A 23,895-nucleotide genomic window follows, 5' to 3' on the forward strand; every position below is an offset into this window, starting at 1 on the left:
TTTTGTATTTTTAAATTAAAATGAATTGATCGCTTGTTTTATATTAATGCTTTCCGGTAAAGGTTACATTCACAAGTCCTTGAGTCTGAGTCGTAGGATATGTGTTAAAAATATATGAGATTATGGAATTTTCACATCAGAAACCAGCAGTAAATATGAAAAAAATATATTTTTTGGAAATTATTATTTACATTCAAATATTACAGTTACAAAATATGAAAGTCGATATTTCGATTTGTTCTCATTTCATTTTCATTTTTTAAATATGATTAATAACATCTTAAAAACATTAATATGCATTTTCATTTTTTTCAAATACTGCGACAAGCATGAATTGTGACTGTAGGGGGCGCTGTTTCTTCTGTACACCCTGATTTGCCCTCAAAGAGGATTTAACTAAAGACACAAAAAAAATACTTAATAAACAAGTGCTCAACCTCCATCAGGTTAATAAAGTGGACAGTTCTGTGAATAATAATAATAATAATAATAATAATAACCTAGAGAGTTATTTAAGCAGCTCAGTTTTAGCATCTTCATGGTGAATATGGCTCATCTCTAACAGGAAGCAATTTTGGTGTAAAGAGCAAATAATTTTTATACAAGCAGACACCAGAGGGTCAATTGAATAAGTTGGAGATTTAAACCATTAACTAGAAGACACATTTATGGTCATACTTTCTGTGTTTAAGCTGCTTTCTCTTCTTTTTCACTTGTTTCTGCCTGTTAATCAACTTCACAGCAAACCCATGTGTTGTCTGGTGACACAGCAGGGCACTGAGTAACAATCTGCAGTCAATGAGATAAAGTTTCAATCAATGACTTTTTTGTATTCCAAATGGCAGTTTAATAAATTGAGATTTGATTAATTTAATTTAACTAAAAGAAAATGTATCATTTCATTATTCACAAAACAGAAAAAACACAATTCAACTTAAAATATCTGATTGAAAAGGAGCAGAGCAGAAGAAAATCTTACATTATCTGCCTTCTAGGACAGATAATGTAAGAAATTAACCCAGTTCGTTATATTTTCCTAACATTGTGTCTTTATCATGTTTTCTAAACACAGTAATTGATTTAGCTTTTTTAATTTCTTTCTCCAGATTGCTCCACAAACTGACTAACATCTCTTCACTGCTTTAGTTCTGAACCTTTTATAAACATTTCACATCCTGTTAAATTGTAATTATCATGCTTTTTCAAATGTCTTTTGGATATTATTTAGTAAACATATTATATGAGCTTTGTACACCAGTTTCAAAACACTGTAATCAACTAAATCACCAAACTTTAATAACTAATTTGAGGAATAATGGATTGGATGGATCTTTATATCTTCTTCCATTTTTTTGTTTGTAGACTAGACTGGTTTTATGTTTGTTTTATGTTATTTCTATACAGTAAGTCAGATATAGAACAATCAAAGAATTATATAATAGATATAATGCATTTTAATTCAATGAATCTTTTACTTTATTCAACACAACAATTATTTTGACTATTTTTGTCATTAACATCGAGCTGTTTTCTTACCCTCTAACAGCCCGATTGATTTCTGGTTCTCGACCCAAAGCGATGACAACTGCTTTGCTCTGAGTTTCCTCCATCTCAGCAGACCTGTGATGTACAGAAGGAATAGCGCCACCTAGCGTCACACTGTATAATGGTTGCAGAATTAAGTGCCAGTTAAGAAATAAGGGGAAAATTGGCATTTTTATTCCTTTGAGCCAGAGATGTTATTTTTTTACATTTTTAAACAACCAAAAAGATATAAAAGCAGATTAAAATGTCTCCTCATCCATTTTAACCCCCTAAAAAAAACTGATATTTAAATATTGCACACTTTATTTTAAAATGTGAATCAGAACTTGTTCTGTTTTTCATTATTTGAGAGAATCCAGCTACAAAAATCTGCACCATCAGCAAAACCTTCCTCCAACCTGGGAAGAGTTGCTTTGGTTTCTTTCCAGAGATTTTGTTAAATGTTGGTTCAAATATTTTGCATAGAAGGGATTTTGGGCTCCCATGTGAGGAATCAATAGTTTTAGGGAATAAAACCTTGAATATCAAATTTACAATGTTCATATCTGCCAAAGTGAATTCTTTCTAAATTTATTTTTATTTCCCTTCCAAGCTGCCAGAGTTTCTTCTAGTCTATTAAACAGATCTTCAATGTAAGTTGTCCAGGTTTTCTGACAACCTTTTCTTTCTTTGGACTTTTTCTTTCATTTCCAGCCGAACATCAGAACATTTTTAAAAGAATTTTCTTAGTTTGGTTGTTTGGCCAATTAACTTTGACCCATGGATCCTTGAGGCACAGAAAACTCTAAAACTCACGATATGGACCAGTGTTGTGCTCACAGATAACAAACTACATAGAAGAGAAGTCATTGTAACCTAAATATATAGGAACTTTGTTAAAAGCAGCCCCTCATAAAGGAAATCTGCAGAATAAAGCATGGATAACCAGCTTTTATATGGCAGAAAATAATATTTGAGCTCCAACATGGTGACTCCCACAGTAGAAGGATGATGCATCTATCAGGCCTTTGCATTTAATTCATTTAAATACATTACTTATAGTTTTTAAAGTCTCACACTTCTTTAATCCTCTACTTTTGTTATTTTTAAAGACTGTGGATTATGCTGTCATGGTCAGGTACAAGGAATGGACTAAAAAACGAGTGAAAAAACAGCCAAAATCAAAAGAAAATCCTCCAAAGGCCTTCAGAGGGCTCGGAGGAACAACTGATTGAAATGCCTTTAAATTGCTGGAAAAAAAAGAAGGGTAAAAAACTTTTTTATCTTAAAGATACATGCAGATAGCACAGGAAATACATGACTTCAAACCAAAATGAAAGATTTTGGTTTTGCTACAGACAGCAGAAATTTCATGACCTGACTGATCCCTCTGTAAAAACAGGCACACCTCAGGGACGTGTCCTCGGCCTCCTTCACTTCTTCTTTGCCCCTTGACTGCCCCCGTCAGAACAGATTATCCACACACCAATTACTCCCCTTTAAAGAAATACACACTCACAAACTAAAAAAGAAGGCCAGCTGTATTTTGAAGGCCCACACCTTCGCCGGGCAACACCTGTTCCTCTCATTTCCCTCTGAAACCAGATACAGACTCGCCTGAGCTGCATAAAACAGAATAAAAAATAGCTGTCAGACGCAGAGAGGTAACAGACACCCGTACCCAGAAAAGTAATGAAAACAAAACGTTCATTTATATCCTGAGAAAAGTGAAATAACTACGCTGAAAACACTGGGATACTGCTCATTGGGCTTAATTTTATTTTTTTTATTTTTTTTGTGTAACCTGCCACAAAAAAGCAAGCTGCCAGAAACACAAACATCTCTGAGGTAAAAAAAACAGCTCCGCTCACCCGGGTGAATAAGAGCAAAGTTTCAGACGTGGAAGGTGCTTTGTAGGTATTAAAATGGACCATGTCCAAAGGTCGTGTGTAAAGTTGCCGTTAACTCTTCTGAGGCTCAATCAGAGGCACCCCCACCCTAAACATCGCACCAACCTGCTAAAATGTTAAACGGAGAAAGCATAAAGACACCGATACATCTTCCTGTACAGTTCCTGTTTCTATGCAGCACCTGAAAAAAAACTGTATATCCACTTATCGTGAGCATGGATGTTGCAAGAGTTTACTTTAATAAAATCAAAAACACAAGAAGTAGATCTTTTTTCATACTTTGTGCAAAGAGACATTTTTTAGGGATTACTATCAAAGCACCGATGTGTCAAAACAACAACAGCAATAAGGATTCTCATAGATTTTTCCTTTTTGTGCAAAGCTGTTCAAAACCTGTTTAAAAGTAGATTTTTCCCATCCCATAAATTTACAATAAATGAAAACAAATTTACAGAAAACTCCCGAATGGACACAGATTGCTCTATCTGGCTTAAAAGGGGTTTAAAAAATAAACAAAACATACCCGACCTTGATAAATTTGACATCCTTTGCATCAATACAGCCAAAGTTATGCAGAATTAACAGTAAGTTATTGTGCACACCATGTATCCTAAAGCCAAACTGATCCAACATATGAGATGGTAAAAAAAAAAAAAAAAAAAAAAGTCCCTTTTTTCAGTGCTGCATAGATCCATGTAAGAGTTTAATTGTTGAATAGTTCGGTGGAACCATCTCCTTTCGGTTTAATTTGGATGCACCACTGAAAGCTTATCTGATAGATGTCAGATTTTTCCCTTACGAGCAGAAAATGGTTCACAGATATAAAAACTGTAGCCAGCAGAACCAGGATAGCGAGGACACTGTGGTCCCTGCAGCTCTTCATTTTGATGTAAATGTGAGGCAACCTCGCAGGTTCAAAACTGGGGGAGGGGGACCTAAGGAAATGGAACTGGAGGGATCTTTTGTGTGGCCTCCTGTAAATCTCAAATGTTCTCAGAACTGAAAACAAAAACAGCATGAGCGCTGGTGCCAGCCAACTTTGGTCGCCTCAAGTGACGCACCTACTGCCCCCAACAAAGAAAAGCCCACTGAAGGCATTCAAACTGCCGTTTTCCAGACCATTCCTCCCTCCCCATCAGACTTTTACAGTGTCAAAACCATGAAGGGAGTCGCCCACCGGGAGTTCTGCAGCTGTACGAGGCCGGTGTACATGGTGGCATGTGGCTGGGATTAGGAAATTTCACTGTGGATTAAAATCTTTCCAACTCCTCCATGGCCACCGGCTAAAGGAAAAAGAGTCCAAAGCTCCAGCGCTGATCCAGTCAGCACTCCGGGTCCACAGTCTCACTGAGCAGGTAGGTTGAAACCCAACTTTTCCACTAAACTCCCATTGAACTGTTACTATTGGACTAAAAATGGATGGTATGTAAAAAATAAAATAAAGAAATAACATGCTGATTGGTAAAGTAGCTGTTTTCATATCGTCTTTTAATAATGTCAGACGTTTAGCTATATTTAAGGCTCCGTTGACAAGTTAGAGCATTTATTTATAATTACCGTATGTTGGTTGTTAACGATGGGAGAAAAAGCCGTTTTTCCTGTTTGATAATTATGACAAAACTGTGTTAACATTACAATTCAAAGAATGTTATAACGTAGCTCTTCAGAGGATAATAAATGTGCTTATAGAATGCTAGTTTTGTACTAAAGTGTAACTCTCATGTAGGGCCTGAACTACACCATGTGGTTTGTAACGCTACGGTGTGACATTGGACTAAACCACCATTCAGCAGGAGAGATGCTGAAAAACTAGTCCATGCATTTGTTACTTCAAGGCTGGACTATTGTAATTCTTTACTATCAGGAAGTTCACAAAATGCAGTTCAAAGCCTTCAGCTGATCCTAAATGCTGCAGCAAGAGTTCTGATGAAAATCAACAAGAGGGATCATATTTCTCCAATTTTAGCTTCCCTTCATTGACTTCCTGTTAAATCAAGAATAGAATTTAAAATTCTCCTTCTAACATATAAAGCCCTTAATAATCAAGCTCCATCATATATCAGAGCTCTGATTACCCCGTATGTTCCTAACAGAGCACTTCGCTCTCAGACTGCAGGTCTGCTGGTGGTTCCTAGAGTCTCTAAAAGTAGAATGGGAGGCAGATCCTTTAGCTATCAGGCTCCTCTCCTGTGGAACCAACTCCCAGTTTTGGTCCGTGAGGCAGACACCCCGTCTACTTTTAAGACTAATCTTAAAACTTTCCTTTGTGACAAAGCTTCTAGTCAGAGTGGCTCATGTTACCCTGAGCTACCTCTATAGTTATGCTGCTATAGGCTTAGGCTGCTGGAGGACATCAGGGTCTATTTCTATCACTCTGCTGAGTTCTCCTACTGCTCTCCAATTTGCATTGTTTGTTGTTATTTCAGCTTTGAACATTATGTTGTCTTGATAGTAGGTACACATGGTCTGGAGTTTTGTTAGCTGTGACATCATCAGGGGAGGCAGATCATCCTCTATTACCATCTAACATAGAAAGTACTCCTGGGTCAATGTGAGCTTCTGTGCTTTCTGTGTCTCTGCTCTGTCTTCTCTAAGCCCCAGTGGGTCGAGGCAGATGAGCGTTCACACTGAGCCTGGTTCTGGTTCTGCTGGAGGTTCTCCTCCCTGTTAAAGGGGAGTTTTCCTCTCCACTGTCGCTTCATGCATGCTCAGTATGAGGGATTGCTGCAAAGCCATCAACAATGCAGACCACTGTCCACTGTGGCTCTACGCTCTTTCAGGAGGAGTGAATGCTGCTTGAAGAGACTTGATGCAACCTGCTGGGTTTCCTTAGAGGAAGCTTTCTGACCAACCTGGAGGATCTGCATTGAATTCTGACTTTGTAAAGAGCCTTGAGATGACGTGTTGTGAAATTGTGTTATATATATATATATATAATTTAATTGAATAACTGAACTTAAATGCAACAGGACTACCCGATACACTCCTTATTGTATGATAAATCAGAAAATAATCTGCCTGTGTATTTGCTGTGTGGTGGCTTTACTGATAGAGGTCAGGGAACTGGGCATTTTCATCTTAGCGAGGCTGTCCTGTTTAGTGCATGTGTCATATTCTGTTACCAATCCTGTGTTTGTTTCTGCAGATCCAGGATGTTCCAGCTGCTCCCGGGTCAAATCCAGCAAACTGGACACCGAACCCGAAAAAGCCGTCTGGTCACCAAAGACGGACACTGTAACATTGAGTTTGGCAACATTGAGTACAGTAACCATTTTGCCTTCGTGGTAGACTTCTGGACCACCTTTGTGGAGATCCGCTGGCGCTTCGTTCTCCTCCTGTTTGTGGCTGCCTTCACAGGCAGCTGGTTCATGTTCAGCTTGTTGTGGTACTGGATCGCAAAGAGCAACGGGGACCTCGCCGTGCAGAACCGAACAGAAGGGCACGTCCGGTGTATAGACAATGTTAACGGCCTCACAACGGCATTCCTGTACTCGTTAGAGACCCAAACCACCATTGGATATGGGGGCAGGGCACTGACTGGGCACTGTGCTGGTACAGTGGCTCTGATTATTATCCAGTCCCTAGTTGGAGTCTTCATCAACTGCTTTATGTGTGGCATCATCCTGGCCAAGATCTCCTTACCCAAAAAAAGGGCAAAGACTGTCACCTTTAGCACCACAGCTGTTATCTGTTTGAAGAAAGGAAGTCTAAGTCTCCTCATCAGAGTGGCCAACCTGAGAAAGACTTTACTGATTGGAAGCCAGATTTATGGGAAGCTGCTGAAGACAACCACAACGCCAGATGGAGAGACCATCATCCTGGATCAGGTGGATGTTGACTTCATGGTTGATGCTGGCAAGGATAACTTGTTTTTTGTTTGTCCACTAACACTCTACCACGTCATTAACAAATCGAGTCCATTCTACGAGTTGTCAGCCGACACTCTCCCCCTACAGGACTTTGAGTTGGTGGTGTTTTTAGACGGGACTGCTGAATCAACCAGCTCCTCCTGCCAGGTACGAACCTCATACATCCCACAGGAGATCCAGTGGGGCTACAACTTCCTTCCCATCATCTCTCGCACTAAAACAGGAAAGTATCGAGTGGATTTCTCAAACTTTTCTAAGAGTGTCCAGGTCACCACGCCACACTGTGTACGTTGCTTTGAGACAGACGTAGACCAGAGAAACCACAACATCCACAACAAGGAGAACCACATCAACCAGCTGAAGTTGGGCATTGACAACCTGGGCTTCCAGGTGATCGACATTCACAGCCCTGTGGTTGTCACAAAGATGTGAGATGCTCCTGTTCTAGAGAAAAATTAAAAGCCAAGGAATCAGGATGTGGGTCGACCGTTTCTCTTTTAGTCAGACTTTTTCAAGTATTTCAAGTACTAAAGACAAAAGAATGGTTTTGTAATGCTAAGGGCAGTAGAAAAGAACGGTGAAAACTGTTACCTGACATGAATTAGACTGCTTATTGCAATATGACCCCCACTGGGAGTTTCTGTGGGGGTAAAATTTGGAAGACACTTTGAAGTTTTGATACGGTGAACGTTAAATAGGTAAAACAGTGAAAGGCACAGAGGGCCTTTCTTGAGAAGATTAGAGTCTGATCCTGTGCTAATGTAACGTTTGGGCCTTTTTAAGAGAACAAGCTTGTTAATCTTGGTTAAAAACTAACTCTGAGGTGTTTTTGTCATGTTGACAGATCCTGTATTTCATGATAATGAAGAAACGGTAAGGGTAGCTGTAAATGTCATAATTTAGTTATAGTCAGTCTCGAGTTTAGAGATGAAACTTTGTAATGCTGTAACATCTCAGGGAAAGTAAGACCTTTAGCTGGAATAAATCTTTTTTTCACAAGTATTTGTCTTACCGTTCATTATTGTCACGTTCAATAATGGGTCTTTGGGTGATTTAATCATAGCCTGTTTGATATAATCCCAAATGTACTGAATTTACGTACCTTTTCAAGACATACTGACCACTCATTGGCAACAAAACAGCAACACACCATGTTGTTTCCACCATTATGCTTGACAGATGGTATTTTCTTAGGTTTACAAGACTCACCCCGACTCCTCTGGACAAACTTCTTGTCCTTGTGGCGAAATAGTTGAGTCTTTGTGTCCTTTAATCATATAACAGTTTTTTTCCCAAAAGATATTTGGCTTCTCAGCATATGCTGAGACGTTGAAAGCGCACATCAGGTCCAATTTTCTGTCATCCGAGGGAGAAATTTGGACATAGGATATATCAATATGTGAGAACTGAATGGTATTATTTTGGTATAAGCCCAATTGCAGGAAAACAAACCATACATTAAGGACATGTTTAACAAATATTTCATAAAAACGAACTGATCATACATATAATTGTTTAAACAAAACAATTATAATTTAAATGCAGACTAATGTAGCACTTTCTCACTTAAATAAATTGTGTGTTTTTGTTCCACTCATTTTATTGGGTATACATTTGAATCTGTTTTTATTTCACCCATATGTCTATACGAGCTTAGCTGTGCAGGAGACCTGGTGCCTATCTACTGTCTGCAGTTATTGGGTGAGAGGCGGGGCACACCTTGGACAGGTTGCCAGTTCATCACAGGCCAACACAGGGTAAACAAGACACAACACAGGATTTGAATCTGGAACCTTAGGCGACAGTGCTACCAACTGTACCTCACATATTCCAGTATTTAAAAAAAAATGCATTTTGTCCATATAGCGTGTTCTAAAATGACTCTAGATTTAATCTAATTTCTTCTGAGCTTATCTTACATAAAATTAACCAGTTAGGTACATTTGGATTCTAATAATGTACTCAGCATAATTAGATTTTTATTTTAAATTGATCAGATTGCTGCACCAGCTCCCCTGACCACTAGAGGGCATCAGTCCCCTTCTTTGCTTCAGTGTGATCATGTAGTACTTCACTCAATTACTTCAACAAAGATTGTTTTTTTTTTTTTTTTTTTTAAATCTGTCCCAGTTCTGCCAACAGTCTCTCCTTCAAATAGGCTCAGAGAAAAGCTCCCGCCATTAAATCTCTGATGCTCACAGTGTCAGATCATTTTAGTGATATGGCAGCAGGTAGAAACAAACATCACCTGGCTGCGGCCATCGTCCTCCTCATGCAGGACGGACGAACCAAAAACACGGAGCCAAGTGGTTAACTGAGGAGCAGCTCCGACATGTTTTTGTCAGTGAAGCCTCTGAAACGGCTTTGATCCCATCTGGATTAGCGGGAGGCAAGTTTAACTGGGCCTCATCTGCATAACAATGAACAGAACTGTTGAGACGGATTGGGACAGCGGGTTTGAAGTTGATGAGACGAACAAAGGTGGGTTTAAGAAGTGGGACTTCCAACTCTGCTAATTAAAGACTTTAGAGACAGACATGGCGGCTGGAGCTACATTCCACGTCCTTAGTTACTGTTGCTACGCTGATCTGAACCTTCTAGAACCGCGCGCCAAAAGCCGTCAACGGTTGCTAGGTTATTTTAATGTTTTATTCAATACAATCACTGTAAAGATTAAATCTATACAGTGATTTGATTTATTAGTAAAAAGTTTAAAATTACTAGGGAATACGTATAATTTGTGACTATTGAGAATATAGCATAAATAATAATAATAATAAAAGTGTAGCATGGAATATAGCACCAGAGTGGTTAGCCTGTTAGCCTTGTAGGCTAATCTTAGCAATGACAAGTAATTTTATGGAACCTTCTAAGTGGCACCACCAACTCCGCCTCTTTCAATCTGCTTTCCTGGTCCAAAGAAGAACATGATAGTGGCCTTTGCTCCAGAATTACAATGGATGATAAAAATCTCTATTATGCTGAATTACCATTGGGTTTATGTTTTCAAACAGTTATTTCTATTAAACGAAACCTGTCATGCAAAATCCACTTTTTTTTTAGCCCTTCAATACATTTTGTTGTGTGCTTGGAGTCTCTGGGAGCGCAGAACCGTTAAATGTAGTATTTTTCAAGCCGTTTAGTTTTCTTTTCTTTTTTAATCAATTACGTCACAGTATTTGCTGCTGAACTGATGAACAAGGTCAGGGACTTCTGGCTTACCAGTCTTGCGGATCCACCATTTTTTCTCCTAAGAGCAATTTTCTTCTGTATGGAATACATAATTCATGGGCGGTTGGCAAACAACAAAATGCTCCATTACCGCCACCAACTGGTATTCAGAGCAATTTTGTAGTCCAAGCTGAAGGATACAAAAACTACAATCGGATAAATCATCGGTTGTTCATAACACTGGCTCCATCTGAATACCTTTATTGGGTAAAGATGCTTTAGCCAAAGTGGAAGTGTATCAGCTGTCGTCATGTTGATAAGTGCTGTCCAAATACTGCAGTCGGTAAGAAAGGAGGGAGGAAAAGGAGCCTGTAAGCTTCCTCTCACTGTTAAGTTAGCATGTGAACCTTGTGATGTCCCTTACTGGGACAACGCCATTCAGACCAAACGGTCAGTTTTTACAGGCCTGCAGCTCCCACTGAGATCACATTTTTAACCTCCTTTTTCTGAATACATAATGTATTGACTACTCAGGATAAAAGGACCGTTTTACGGCAAAAAGTTTTTCTGAATAGGATTACCAACTAAAGCTTTAATTGTTGCTCAGTGACTGAGATAACTGCTGTTAGCAACAGAAGCCGATATATGTGCATTTCTTTGCATTGAAGGAAAACAGCCTGTTAACTACATATTTGTTGTAAGGTCAGGTTTTGTGAGAAATACCCAACTTATCCATTAAAAATTCTGTCTTCAGGCGCCGTTGATCGTTGTTTCCAACTTAAAACTTGAAAGTACAGAGCTCTGGGTAAATATGGGAGCACAGCATCTGCCTTTCTGTGCGTGTCAGTCACATCTTTGACCTGTTGCCAATTACCCAACTTGTGAGATGTTTTACCAAAGGCTTTTTTACAAAACAACTCTCCCACTGTTTTGTTAGCAAAATAGAATCAGTATCTGTGTCATGATGAGCTGGGAGGACTGTGGGTTCTTTGTTTTGTGGAGGAACCACAATCTGCATGAAAACACATGACAAACGTACAATCCTTATGAACAATAAAGAGAGTTAAAACAGGAACTTATAGTATAGCAGTTTCTTGTGTTTTTCTTCTATTTGATGCGGCTCCTTTATCCTAGAAAAACTGTTTTCTGCATGTATATGAAATTCCAGAGTCCTGGTAACGGATGAAAACAACAAGACAAACTCGTCCCCGGTTCAAAATGGTTTTATTTACATCTCCTGGATCCACATAGGAAGCAAATGATGATTTCACATGTAAACATGTTGTGTAAGGTCACTTGAATGTTGAAATGTTAGCAGAACTGTAGCAACAAGAGACGTTCCCCCACTGAGAGTCTTCTTGAACAATAAATCAGCCTGATGGTGTTTAGCAGATAGCTTATGTAAAGCTCAGCATGCAGAAGAACTTTCCCAGCAGCCTCTTTTTCACCAGCTGAACTATTCAATGTGGATCAGGGAGAAAATGGGAGGTTCAAAGCCTTTTCTTCCTGTTTTTAGGGACACATTTTTATTCAGATCTTTTCTAAAAACAACAGAACCACATCCTGTGGGTTTGGAACTCATTATGTGGTTTAAAAGGCAGTTAAAGAGCATACAAACGATGACATTTTGGTACTAGTGGGAAAGTGACAAAAATGGGTTATTTACATCTCTGCTTAGATTCTGGAAAGAGGAAGGACATAGGAGACATAATTGGTGCAAGAGTCCTGCATTTTAATTAACCATTTAACAATTCATTCTGTGCAGCTACTTTAGTTTAGAACAGATTTCCGCCGTGTAATTAGAAACCGATTCAATAACTGCAGGACCCAGGAAGAATAAAGAGACCCTACGGATTTTTGAACTCTGCTTGAGAATAAATGTAGCAGTTTAATTTCCTCACCAGCAAGTGGCAGATAGAGATTAAAGGAATTACGATAATGTGGAGGAAAATAAATGATCTTTGCTTCGGAAGCGGCCCCTCAGCAAAGAGGACAATTCTGTAAATTAAATGCATTTGGAAATTCAATTTCATGGAAACATATCTGCAAACAGGAGCTGTGCCAGGAAACACATTTTCTGTGTAAAACATGTTTTACTGTAACAGCAAGGGTTATGTTGTCAAGTTCTATGTATTGTGTTCTGTAACAGCATCAGAGCTGGTTGGATATGCAAAAACTAAATATTCCTTAGCTGTCCTGGAAGCCTGGCTACGCTGCAGCATGAACTACTTTTTATTGCGGTACAATAATGCCTCGCATAAATATTAGCTGCAGTTTAACAGTGGGCTGTTAAAAACACGCCTGCCTCACTTGAATGTCATGTTATATAGTTTTTACCATTTTGTAGGGAAACGGGCCTTTATGTCACGTCATATTTATGACTCTGGTAAACAGAAAATCCAAATTAAACTTGGATTATAATTCAAAGTCCCTAGACACTCAGATCCAGTCAAAAAAGTATGGTTAATGCTTCAGTAACATTAATTAATTACCCAGGAATTTTTACTGGGTCCATTTAGCGCCACCAGTGATCTTTTAAAAAATGCTTAGCATAGATTTTGTTCCCAACTCAATATATACTGAATATAAAATATAAATCGTACTGAAAATAATCCCCCCTCCCCCTAAATTTAGTTACTAAAGGGCTGAATAAATCTTTACTAAAGGTGCCAAATGTCTGCAGGGTGCTGACAGTCCTGCAAAATGCGTGTCTGGGTAAAAGAAAATGGTGTCAACTGATGCTGTAACCGTTTCTGAAGACGCGGCGAGTTTTTGTTCAGGAATATTTTAATGAAGAGGCCAAGTTGATCCTCAAAATCTGGGTAAGAGAGAGACGGCGGCCCAATCCCATCTTCTAGGGTTTCTGCACTCAGGCGATGTGGGCGAGCAGAAACGGGCTCAGTCCTGCTGTTTTCTACCTGCACTCATGTTTCCAGTATATTCAGCATAGAAAACACTGATTATTGTAGGTTTCTTTTCTTGTACATTCTCTTGACCGTCTGTTCAAACACAGTGGAACGGTCTCTCTTATAAGACACGGAGAAGCAAAAAGGACACCTGCGGCCTTTAGGTGTGAAGGCATCAAATGAAGGGTTCTGGCTGAGGGCCTAGACTGAAGGAGAAATTATTTTAGGAAGTTGGATATATAAGTGCCGGCCCTCCAAATAGTTTGCCAAGGTAACATAAAAACAAATATTGTATCTGGGGGTTCATGAAAGTTTAGCCCAGATGTCTCAGTAAGCATCCATCCAGTCCTGAGGTGGCAGAGAGAGACGAAGCTTCTGGGGAAGATGGACGTCTGAACACAGGACCGCTTCTCAATCCATCGCCCCAAATATTTCAATCTGGACCGACCGGATGGATCTACAGGCCGACACCGTCCTCTGAGCCACGTTGCTAAGAATAGTTTTAGTTTTAAAAGAGAACCGCAGAAGGACTCCCCAACGTGAGTGAAGCAGCTGTTTCTGCGTTACAGGCGGTCCGTGAGGGTTCCTGAGCTCAGCTCCGATGTGAAAACCAGTTTTTTTGGGCGGCTGAATGAGAAGAAACGCCGCGTAGCCATCTTTACCTTCCAGGACTGAAAACGCCTCAAACCCAAACAAACGGACGGAGGGCGTGATGTACGCCATGTTTACGTCTCAGCCTCTTCTCAGCTGTACTGACAGGTTTAGCACAGTATGGCCTAATGTGCTGCGTATAAATTATTTAGCAGGTGGCCTGTTTTCAAGCTGTGTCTCAGAGGGAGGCTGAAGGCTGTTCGAACCCCCCTCCCCGCCCTTTAATGAGCGTCTCCTCTGACAGATGGCGAGATCTCAGAGTGGTCATAATTAACCCTCCCATCAGGACTATTGATGTAAAACAGCGACCTTTTAGCCACACACCTGCTCACAGGAATACAAGTGATGGTTTTATTGCTCCTACTGAACATTTCTGACCTCAGTCAATCTGAGCATGTGCAGTAGAGGCTCTAGTTCTGTAGAGCACAGGGCACACGTTTAACCACCCATAAGGTATTTATAATGTCGGCCTGTGGGGTAAAATTACCCCTAATATATGATTTTTGTTAATTTTTTGCATTTTGTAGCTTGTTTAATGTAACCAGATGTCTTTACAGTGTGTAAAAAGATAAAAAAAAAACATTTTTGTCACTGGGTGAGACCAGATTAAACGTTTCCTGTTTTAAAATCAGGATTGTCACGGCTTTTTAAGCTTCTGATAGGTTAATTCACAGTAAATGGAGGACCAGCTGTGGATGTATTTTATCCTTGTGTGACATCATGGGAAAATCAGGAGGCATCCAACATCTCAGATCCTTCTTGTTCAACAGCTGCGTTCATCCACTCAACCAGAACTCAATGGGCCAAAATTATAAGACCTTGTTGAGATGATGGCTTTAGGTGGTTAGACAGTTATTACCAGAGACACCATTACGCCACCAGCAGCAGAAAAAACAACAACACAGATTACGGTTTGAAAATGAAGGCAGGGACGAAGCCTTTAGAAAAATAGATGCCATCAGGAGGAAAGAACTTCTCCAGACATCAGCCAGGAAGTTAAAGCTTGGGCCCGGATGTAAGGTTGTCTAAAGACAACAACGTCCATGTTCTGCCCCGATCTGAGTTCTACAGAAACTCTGTGGACAGAGCTGAAAATCTGCGTTTGAGCAAGGCGGCCCAGTTCTGTCAGGAGGAATGGGCCAAATTTCCAGAAACCTTTGGGAAAAGGTTAAGGAAATCCAAAATGTTTCACCTAATCCAGACGGTTTAAAAGCTAATTCTACCAAATACTAAATAAAATGTGTGTAAAAATGGACAAAGGTAATGAAAATACCTGGCTGATAGAATTTACTATGATCACCCTAACCCACCTGAAACAATAAAGGTTCACTAATTTAAAGGAACAGTAAGTAATAATGACACCTAGTGGTTAAAATCGGAACAACACACACACAATGCCTTTCATGGACACCCGGCATTTACTCAACGGTCTGTTGTTGCACTGAATATTTATTTCCACAGGACGGGTCTGTGATGCTTCTATTCTGGTCCGCTTCTCTTACTGGCTTCCGTGTTTGCAGGCTGCTGCAAAATAAAATACCAAAAGCTGAGCTCTGTGTCGGGAACCCTGGGATCTCTCATATGATTGGCTGAGGAACCAGGAAGTAAACACGGGCTACACTCTGAACCAAAGTAGTTCTGGATTGAACCTCTAAGATATTGTTGATGATGAGGATTGATTATAGGGAATGTTACTAACATCCCAGATGACAAATGAGAATGATTTAGGTTGATTTTACAGTAAATATCTTACTTATGGCTCCTTTAATGACATACAGGGGATTTTAAAAAAATCAGTGTTTGTCATGTTTTCAACTACAGTTTAGTTGCTGGACTGAAAATGAGTAGAAAAGCATCTTATGTGTAAAGAAAATCTTGACAAAGTCTGAAAACCGAAGAAAATAGCTTTTTATACCTGTACAAAGAAACCTATTTAATCTGTTTTGACCCCAGTTTTAATCTTATTTCATTGAGGAAATTCAAGAAAATAATCATCCTGTTCGGCTTTAATTCATCTGGTTCTGACAGAAATCTTGAGCTGCATAAAAACTCCACTTTGTATCGCCTTAAACGTTTCTGTCCTCACAGAGAAACAGAGTTTCATTAAAACTATTTTCTGTGACCTAAAACTGAGCTGAAAAAGCAGAAAAAAAGGCTCAGCTCCTTCCAGCCCTCTAATATCAAACGGTTTCACTTTCAGCCCAGCTTGGATGCTGTTAGCAGAGTTTCAGTCTCCTTGCTGATCTGTCTCCTGTGATTTCCATCTGCACTCAGCCGCTGCGCCGTTGTCCAGACATTTTGGTTTAAGAGGCTGGAAAATATGAAATCTGCCTCTTTAGATAATTCAGCATAATGATTTTGGGTTGGAAAGCAGCATCGCTGCTTGTTACCGCCGGTCCTGACCAGCAGAAATCGTAACTATAAGAACTAAAAAAAAAAAGGCCTTTTTTATTGAAAACTGGTAAAAGCTTAGTTTAGCATCAGCTAGATAACCAGATTTGGTTTCAACGCGGGACATTTTATCAGCCGACAGCCAACATGAGGCCCTGCTTGCAGCGTAAGGACGTGCCTGAGCTAACTGGGATATTATTAGCGCCGCCTTACACGCCGCAGCACTGATGAAGTTTGACGGCGCTCCTAACCGTGCGGTGCGAGCGCCTGCAGCCGCGTTGGATTCCTGCGTCACAGTTAACGCTGCTGAACGTCTGACTCCTGGTTTGTGAAGCAGGAGGCTGCTGGGAGGAGCTCTCTCTAGAAAAACAGACGCATTTAATGGACGGACTGGACAGAAAACAAGCACTTCACATCATTGTCCGAGAACTTTTCAAACACATCCGGCCTTACACGAGGTCCATGCACTGCAAAAACAAAACTAAAAATAAGTCAAATTTTCTTGAAATTATTACATTTATCCTTGATTTTAGCAGGTAAATAAGATGATTTGCCAATGGAATGAGATTTTTACATTTAAAATAGGAACAACTCATCTCTATCATCTTATTTCAAATGCAGGATGTCTAATTATCTTATTTTAGGGGTGAAAATACTCATTTCATTGGCAGATATTACTATTTACCTGCTAAAATCAAGGATAAATGCACAAATTTCAAGAAAATTTGACTTATTTTTAGTTCTGTTTTTGCAGTGTGTAAGGCTTCAAGCGTCACAAACCACTATTACACACCAGCAAAGAAAAGAAATCAGCGCTGAGACACGACGATACCTGCCCCCTTCTTTTGGTAAAACCTCCCAGTTATGGTGGGATGTCTGGTGATTTGGTATCACAGTCTGACATGAGGTTCGTATAAATGACGAGTTCATGCGTGCTACACCTTATGAAGCCATTTTTGTTCTCCTCCCTAAGAACCTGAGTGGACACAGCATGTTCGAAGCCAGAGCCCAGTTGCATCACCACCCAACGTCCTCAAAACGCTCACAAAACTTTCTTTTGGTTCGTTCCTTTTAGTGAAACATCTACGACTGTTAGGGCTGCAGATGCAGATTAATTATAGACAGAGAGTGGAAGCCAGCCGTGTTCAGGGCAGCCGAATGGAACAGAATGAAAACTTTCAGAATGAAAAAGTTCCAGTCCTAAACTTTTAATAATTGTTGCTCACGAGATGTGGGGAAGATTAGGAGTTAATAACATGTTTGTCGGTCTTTCCAATTTTGCTCAATGGTGAGAGAAATGAAAGCAGAAACTGTGGCACCAGTCTCTGTTAAAAAAAAACAACAACTATTTCTTACTGGTGGATGTTGTTATTCTGTACTCACTTGATACTCAAATTAAAAGTTATCTCTGTAAAACGTTTCGTTTTTAAATGATTCTGCTGCCATAAACACAGTAAGGCCTTTAAAATGATTGATTTTGCCTGGTTCTGCTGGAGGTTCTCCTCCCTGTTAAAGGGGAGTTTTCCTCTCCACTGTCGCTTCATGCATGCTCAGTATGAGGGATTGCTGCAAAGCCATCAACAATGCAGACGACTGTCCACTGTGGCTCTACGCTCTTTCAGGAGGAGTGAATGCTGCTTGGAGAGACTTGATGCAACCTGCTGGGTTTCCTTAGAGAGGAAACTTTCTCACCAACCTGGAGGATCTGGATGGAGTCTGACTTGAAATGAAGTGTTGTTATGTGGCGCTTTATAAATAAAATTTAATTGAACTGAATCAATTTTCTGAGACTAGAGAAGGAAATAAAATCACTAATTCAGATCTTTGAATCTGTTTTTCGGATATTTTTTTGTTATTAGCAAATATTTACTAATTATTTTCAATCACATCCTCTGTGTCGTCTATAAATCTCCAACCTAGGAATTTAATTTCGTATCAGGGTGCAAATAAAAACAATGAAATCTGGAGCTGGAATGTGCCAGTTTCCACATTTTAATCTAATTTTCCTCATTTAAAAAAGGGAAAAGGTCCGTGAAGTTTCTATGTACCTGGAAAATTATAAAGAGATAAAAAAAAATTCTTTATTATGTTTAGCCCTTAAACCAGATTAGCCAAAAGTAGAAAAATTACTCAGTTTCTACGCTAAAATTTGTCGAGGAGGATGGATGTGAAACTTATCGCTCGTTAGTCCGCTCTGCAGAAACACTTTGGTCCAATTTACAGGAACCAGAAAAACCCAACAACGTTCATTTAGCTTCGTCACAATTTAAACAGCGAATTAAAGGACAAATGGGTTTAAAAACCTGAATGTGTTCAGATAAAAACACCAACATCAGCCTGTAGTTGCTACTCCAGGTATCAGAAAGATTTGTTGCTCTCCATAATCCAATAATTTGAGGCGAACAAAAATCTTTCTAACCAGAACCAAACTCGTCCCAGAGGTCCACCAGCTGGGAGTTCAGGAAGAATCAAACTCAACGTACCTACCGCCCTTTAAATAGTGGAAGTTCATCCCCGTTTACGGCTAAAGTTGTTTCCAGCAGACGTGTTTTGCAACTGGACGCTGGCTCTTTAAAGGCATTTTCATGTACTCCAACCAGCTGCTGTAAGCATGCACTTATGAGATATTGATGAGCGAAGAACAAATGTTTGTTAAAGAGCAGAATCCACAATCCAAAGTTTTTTTTCACCATAAAATCCTGCAGGACGGGCAGAGAGAAGCGTTTTGGGCTCATGGAGATTCATGTCCGCTCGCTCTGCAGCTCAGAAATGAAGTCTGTGGCGTCTCTGGAGAGGAGGAAGCAGCTCCTCGATGGAGACGACACTGAAGTCTGACGTGTGAAAACAGGATTTCTACGAATAAATAAGTCGCCCGGCGCTGTTGATGAAACGGCACCATGAAAACATTCCCTGTTCCTGGGAATGAATCCTAGCGAGAACGTCACAGTTTGAGAGGAAAAACATCGTGGTTAACGTCTAACGCTTCGTCTCCCAGCCTCTTTGTTCCAGGCTGTGTTAACCAATGAGATCCGTTTCCTTCTTCCCCTCAACATCAGTGTAAAATACTAAAATATATTATAAAATAATCTGGACTCTGTTGTTGTCACTGGGGGTGGGGTGTGATAGCAGCGGTGTTGACATAAATAGAAAAACTCCTCCAGGGTGGATTTCCACTGTCATTTACCTTTAACTGGATTTTACGTTCAGCGCCTTTTATAAACTGCAGCATCTTAACATGTACAACAAAACTTTATGAGTTTTCAGACACTGTAACGTCTTAAATTACCGTTACACTGCAAAAACGGATCTAAAAATAAGTAAAATGTTCTTAAAGTTAGTGTATGTATCCTTAATTTCAGCAGTTAGATAATATTATCTGCCAATGGAATGAGTATTTTGACCCCTAAAATAAGATATTTAGACATCCTGCACTTGAAATAAGATGGAGATGAATTGTTCCTATTCTAAGTGCAAAAATCTTATTCCATTGGCAAATCATCTTATTTACCTGCTCAAATCAAGGACAAATACACTCATTTTAAAGAATATTTTACTTATTTTTAGCTCTGTTTTTGCAGTGTAGTGATCGAAACTTCTTTTTTTCGTCCCGCCCATCGATGCACATAGTCAAATAAAAACCTGAAAACCATCTAAGATCGGATTAAAATGATGCATTTTGAAGGGGAGTGAGTGGAACAACAAGAGACACATCTCGCTAATAATAATAATAATAATAATAATAATAATAATAATAATAATAATAATTAGAGGAAAATTCCCATGAAAACGCACAACTCGGCCTAATTTGCTGAAACGTGGCTCAGCGGCGCAGAGTTAAAGGAGCGAGGAAGTTCAGACCGTCGCTTGGCAGCGGTTCTGGTTCTGTTTGGTTCTGTAAAGTAACGGAGTCAGACTCCCGGAGCAGCGGCTGGTCATCGCAGCCCACCCCCAGCTCTCCCTGCCTGCCGCCTCTCTAACCTTTCTGCTCCGCGTCTCTTCCCCCTGATGCCTCCGTGCCGTGGGTGGAGAACAGAAACGTGGGGGCCCTCGGGGGGCCGCCTGCGTCGGCCTCTGCCTGCGGGATCGGGCCCAGCCACCGTCCGGCTCCGCGGGTTGGAAGACCTGTCGGACACGTCTCTCTCTACAGCGCCCTGCGGGGACGCTACCGGTACGGCGGCTCCGGCTGCTGCGGGTTGGGTCTGTAAAGCTGCTGCACCCGGACCGGCCGCCCGTTAGCCGGCCAGCCGCCCGGCAGCTGCCCGATCACCCTGAGCCCGACCGGCTGGCCGTGGCCGGGGAGCGGGCTGCTGGGGCTCAGGATGTGGGTCTGCACCGCCGGGGAGTCGGAGGCGAGGGCGTTACCGTGATGCGGCGGAGCCGAGGCGGGAGGGGAGACGGGGTAATGGGGGACGAGGATGGCCGGCGTTAGCCCGTAGCGCACTTGGAAGACCCTGAGAGGTCCCTGTGGGGCGAAGCCGTTGGGCCGCTGGGGCTCCTGGTGCTGCTCCGAGTCCTTCTTCACCTCCGGGACCCGGTTCTGCTCGGCTCGCTTGCTTTTGTTGGGCTGCTTCTGGGCTCGGACCACCTCCTGCATTTTCTCCGCTTGAGCGCGGCGGATGTGGTAGGTCTTCCTGGAGCTTTGGAAGGAGTCCAGGAACTCGTCCAGGCTCACGTTGCCCTCCATGAACTTCTCCAGCAGCTCCTGTGAAGCGGGGCGGAGAGACAACGGCGGCATTAGAGGACCAGACAACACGCAGAGGGGGTCCGGCTGCAGGAAACGCCTCCAACTAATGCAGTACAGCTAGAAAAAAACAAGCTAGACCATGATTTAAACCAAAGAGTTTAATAATCATGTTTTTTGGGTTTCCTTAGAGAAGAAACTTTCTGACCAACCTGGAGGATTTGATGGAATCTGACTTTGGAAAAAACCTTAAGATGACGTGTTGTTAATTGGCGCAATATAAATAAAATTTAATTGAACTAAATCGCTTTTCTGAGTCTTGAGAAGGAAATAAAATCACTAATTCAGATCTTTGAATCAGTTTTGGGGATTTTTTCTTATGTTAGTTACAAATATTTTCAGTTTATTTTCAATCACATCCTCTGTGTCGTCTATAAATCTGAGTACAACCTAGGAATTTAATTTCGGATCCAGGTGCAAATAAAAATATTGATATATGGAGCTGAAGTGTGCCACAGTTTCCACATTTTAATCTGATTTTCCTCGTTTAAAAAAGGGAAAAGGTCCAGGAAGTTTCTGTGTACCTGGAAAATTATAAAGAAATTCTAAATTTTCTCTATTATGTTTTGGCCTTAAACTAAATTAGCCAAAAGTAGTAAAATGACTCGGTTTCTACGCTTAAACTAGCCGAATAGGATGGATGTGAAACTTATCGCTCGTTAGTCCGCTCTGTGGAAACTAACACGACCAATTTGGTTCAATTTACAGGTACCGGAAAAACCCAACAATGTTCATTTAGCTTCGTCACAATTTAAACAGTGAATTAAAGGACAAATGGGTTTAAAAACCTGAATGTGTTCAGATAAAACACCAACATCAGCCTGCAAAAAGATTTCCAACCAGAACCAAACTCCTCCCAGAGGTCCACCAGCTGGGAGTCCGGCTGCAGGAAACGCCTCCAACTAATGCGGTACAGCTAGAAAAAAACCAAGCTAGACCATGATTTAAACCAAAGAGGTTTAAATTATGTTTTTTGGGTTTCCTTAGAGAAGAAACTTTCTGACCAACCTGGAGGATTTGATGGAATCTGACTTTGGAAAGAACCTTAAGATGACGTGTTGTTAATTGGCGCAATATAAATAAGATTTAATTGAACTGAATCGCTTTTCTGAGTCTTGAGAAGGAAATAAAATCACTAATTCAGATCTTTGAATCAGTTTTTGGGATTTTTTTTTTATGTTAGTTACAAATATTTTCTGTTTATTTTCAATCACATCTTCTGTGTCGTCTATAAATCTGAGTACAACCTAGGAATTTAATTTCGGATCCAGGTGCAAATAAAAACATTGAAATCTGGAGCTGGAGTGTGCCAGTTTCCACATTTTAATCTGATTTTTCTCGTTTAAAAAAGGGAAAAGGTCCGGGAAGTTTCTGTGTACCTGCAAAATTATAAAGAAATTCTAAATTTTCTCTATTATGTTTTGGCCTTAAACTAAATTAGCCAAAAGTAGTAAAATGACTGTTTCTACGCTAAAACTAGCCGAGGAGGATGGATGTGAAACTTATCGCTCGTTAGTCCGCTCTGCAGAAACTAACACGACCAATTTGGTTTGATTTATCGGGTACCGGAAAAACCCGACAATGTTCATTTAGCATCATCACAGTTTAAACAGTGAATTAAAGGACAAATGGGTTTAAAAACCTGAATGTGTTCAGATAAAACAACAACATCAGCCTGCAAAAAGCTTTCCAAACAGAACCAAACTCATCAAAGAGGTCCACCAGCTGGGAGTTCAGGCAGAATCAAACTCAACGTACCTACCGCCTTTTTTTAGCACCTGATTTTTAGCTGCAGGTCATTTTATACCACTCCTGGGCTCTGTGTTGCCTCTGAATGGCTTCCCAGGGCGACACTGGTCCAGATGAACCAAACGTGGAGAACTTATTCAGAACCACAAACACATCAACAGCAGCTAACACAGATATACCTCCGTAAAGTTGAACATCGTCAGAATAAGAGTCTGTTTCTTTCAGTAATCCGATTACTGTGATGCGTTTATGCTTAATTTGCATCAGACCCTTTTTGCTGTGTTTGCGTGAGCCTGACAGGAAACAAAGATTTGAAGAAATAAAAGTTTAATCAACACTTTCCTAGAACAGCTAACAAAAAAAACATTTCCTCACTAGGGCTGAACAATTAATCGCATTTTCAATATAATCGTGATTTAAAAAAACGCAATTTCCAAATCGCAGAGTCTGCAATTTTTGGCTATGGAACAATTAGTGAATCAGACGCATCCTTTAGGTGTCAGTAAAATGTTTAAAGTGGGTTTGCCTCCACATGGAAGGGAAGACAGTTGCAGCAGTGAGATAATCTAACTTTATTACTTGTTTTAGAGTTTATATAATCATACACAGCATTAAGTACTGGTCAATCAGTTTAATACATAGACTTGTTGGTTGGTTGCACTTTATGTTCAACAAGGATTGATGTCCAAATCAACTAAAAGCTGTTCTCTTGAATAATATTCTGATTAATAGAAACATTAAAAGTTCTTGTTTTAAATAGTCCTTGTTTACAAACATCTTTATCTAGAGGCCATTTTTGTTGCTTGTGGTTAATGCGGAGAAAAGTCAAAATTGCAATTTTGGTTGAAATATATTGTAGGCAGAACGCAATAATTTCTGCTCTGAGTTTAGATGCTGTAGGTCTTTTAGCAACTAATCCGCACAGCGAGGAAACAAAATGATTTGTTGTTTGTATATGTTTAAAAAGACATGATAAATAGAAC

At 40.2% G+C, this 23,895-nt stretch overlaps 2 protein-coding genes across 2 annotated transcripts in view; one reads left to right on the forward strand and one right to left on the reverse strand.

Annotated features, from left to right (window-relative positions):
* Positions 1-4,106: 4,106 nt before the first annotated feature.
* kcnj1b (potassium inwardly rectifying channel subfamily J member 1b) lies at positions 4,107-8,387 on the forward strand. Its single transcript, XM_012864419.3, has 2 exons — positions 4,107-4,789; positions 6,580-8,387. Exon 2 carries the CDS (start codon positions 6,587-6,589, stop codon positions 7,733-7,735), a length of 1,149 nt encoding a protein of 382 aa, XP_012719873.1. The 5' UTR covers positions 4,107-4,789; positions 6,580-6,586; the 3' UTR covers positions 7,736-8,387.
* Positions 8,388-19,949: 11,562 nt separating this feature from the next.
* The window catches only part of vps37d (VPS37D subunit of ESCRT-I), a 54,898-nt gene continuing 50,952 nt past the window's right edge, over positions 19,950-23,895 (reverse strand). Inside the window, exon 4 of the mRNA XM_012864432.3 lies at positions 19,950-21,124. Within this exon, the coding sequence (XP_012719886.2) occupies positions 20,585-21,124 (540 nt within the window). The 3' untranslated portion in view covers positions 19,950-20,584. The remainder of the gene's footprint in view (positions 21,125-23,895) is intronic.

The sequence above is a fragment of the Fundulus heteroclitus genome, chromosome 11, assembly GCF_011125445.2.
Source record: "Fundulus heteroclitus isolate FHET01 chromosome 11, MU-UCD_Fhet_4.1, whole genome shotgun sequence".
In the NCBI taxonomy this organism is placed as follows: domain Eukaryota; kingdom Metazoa; phylum Chordata; class Actinopteri; order Cyprinodontiformes; family Fundulidae; genus Fundulus; species Fundulus heteroclitus.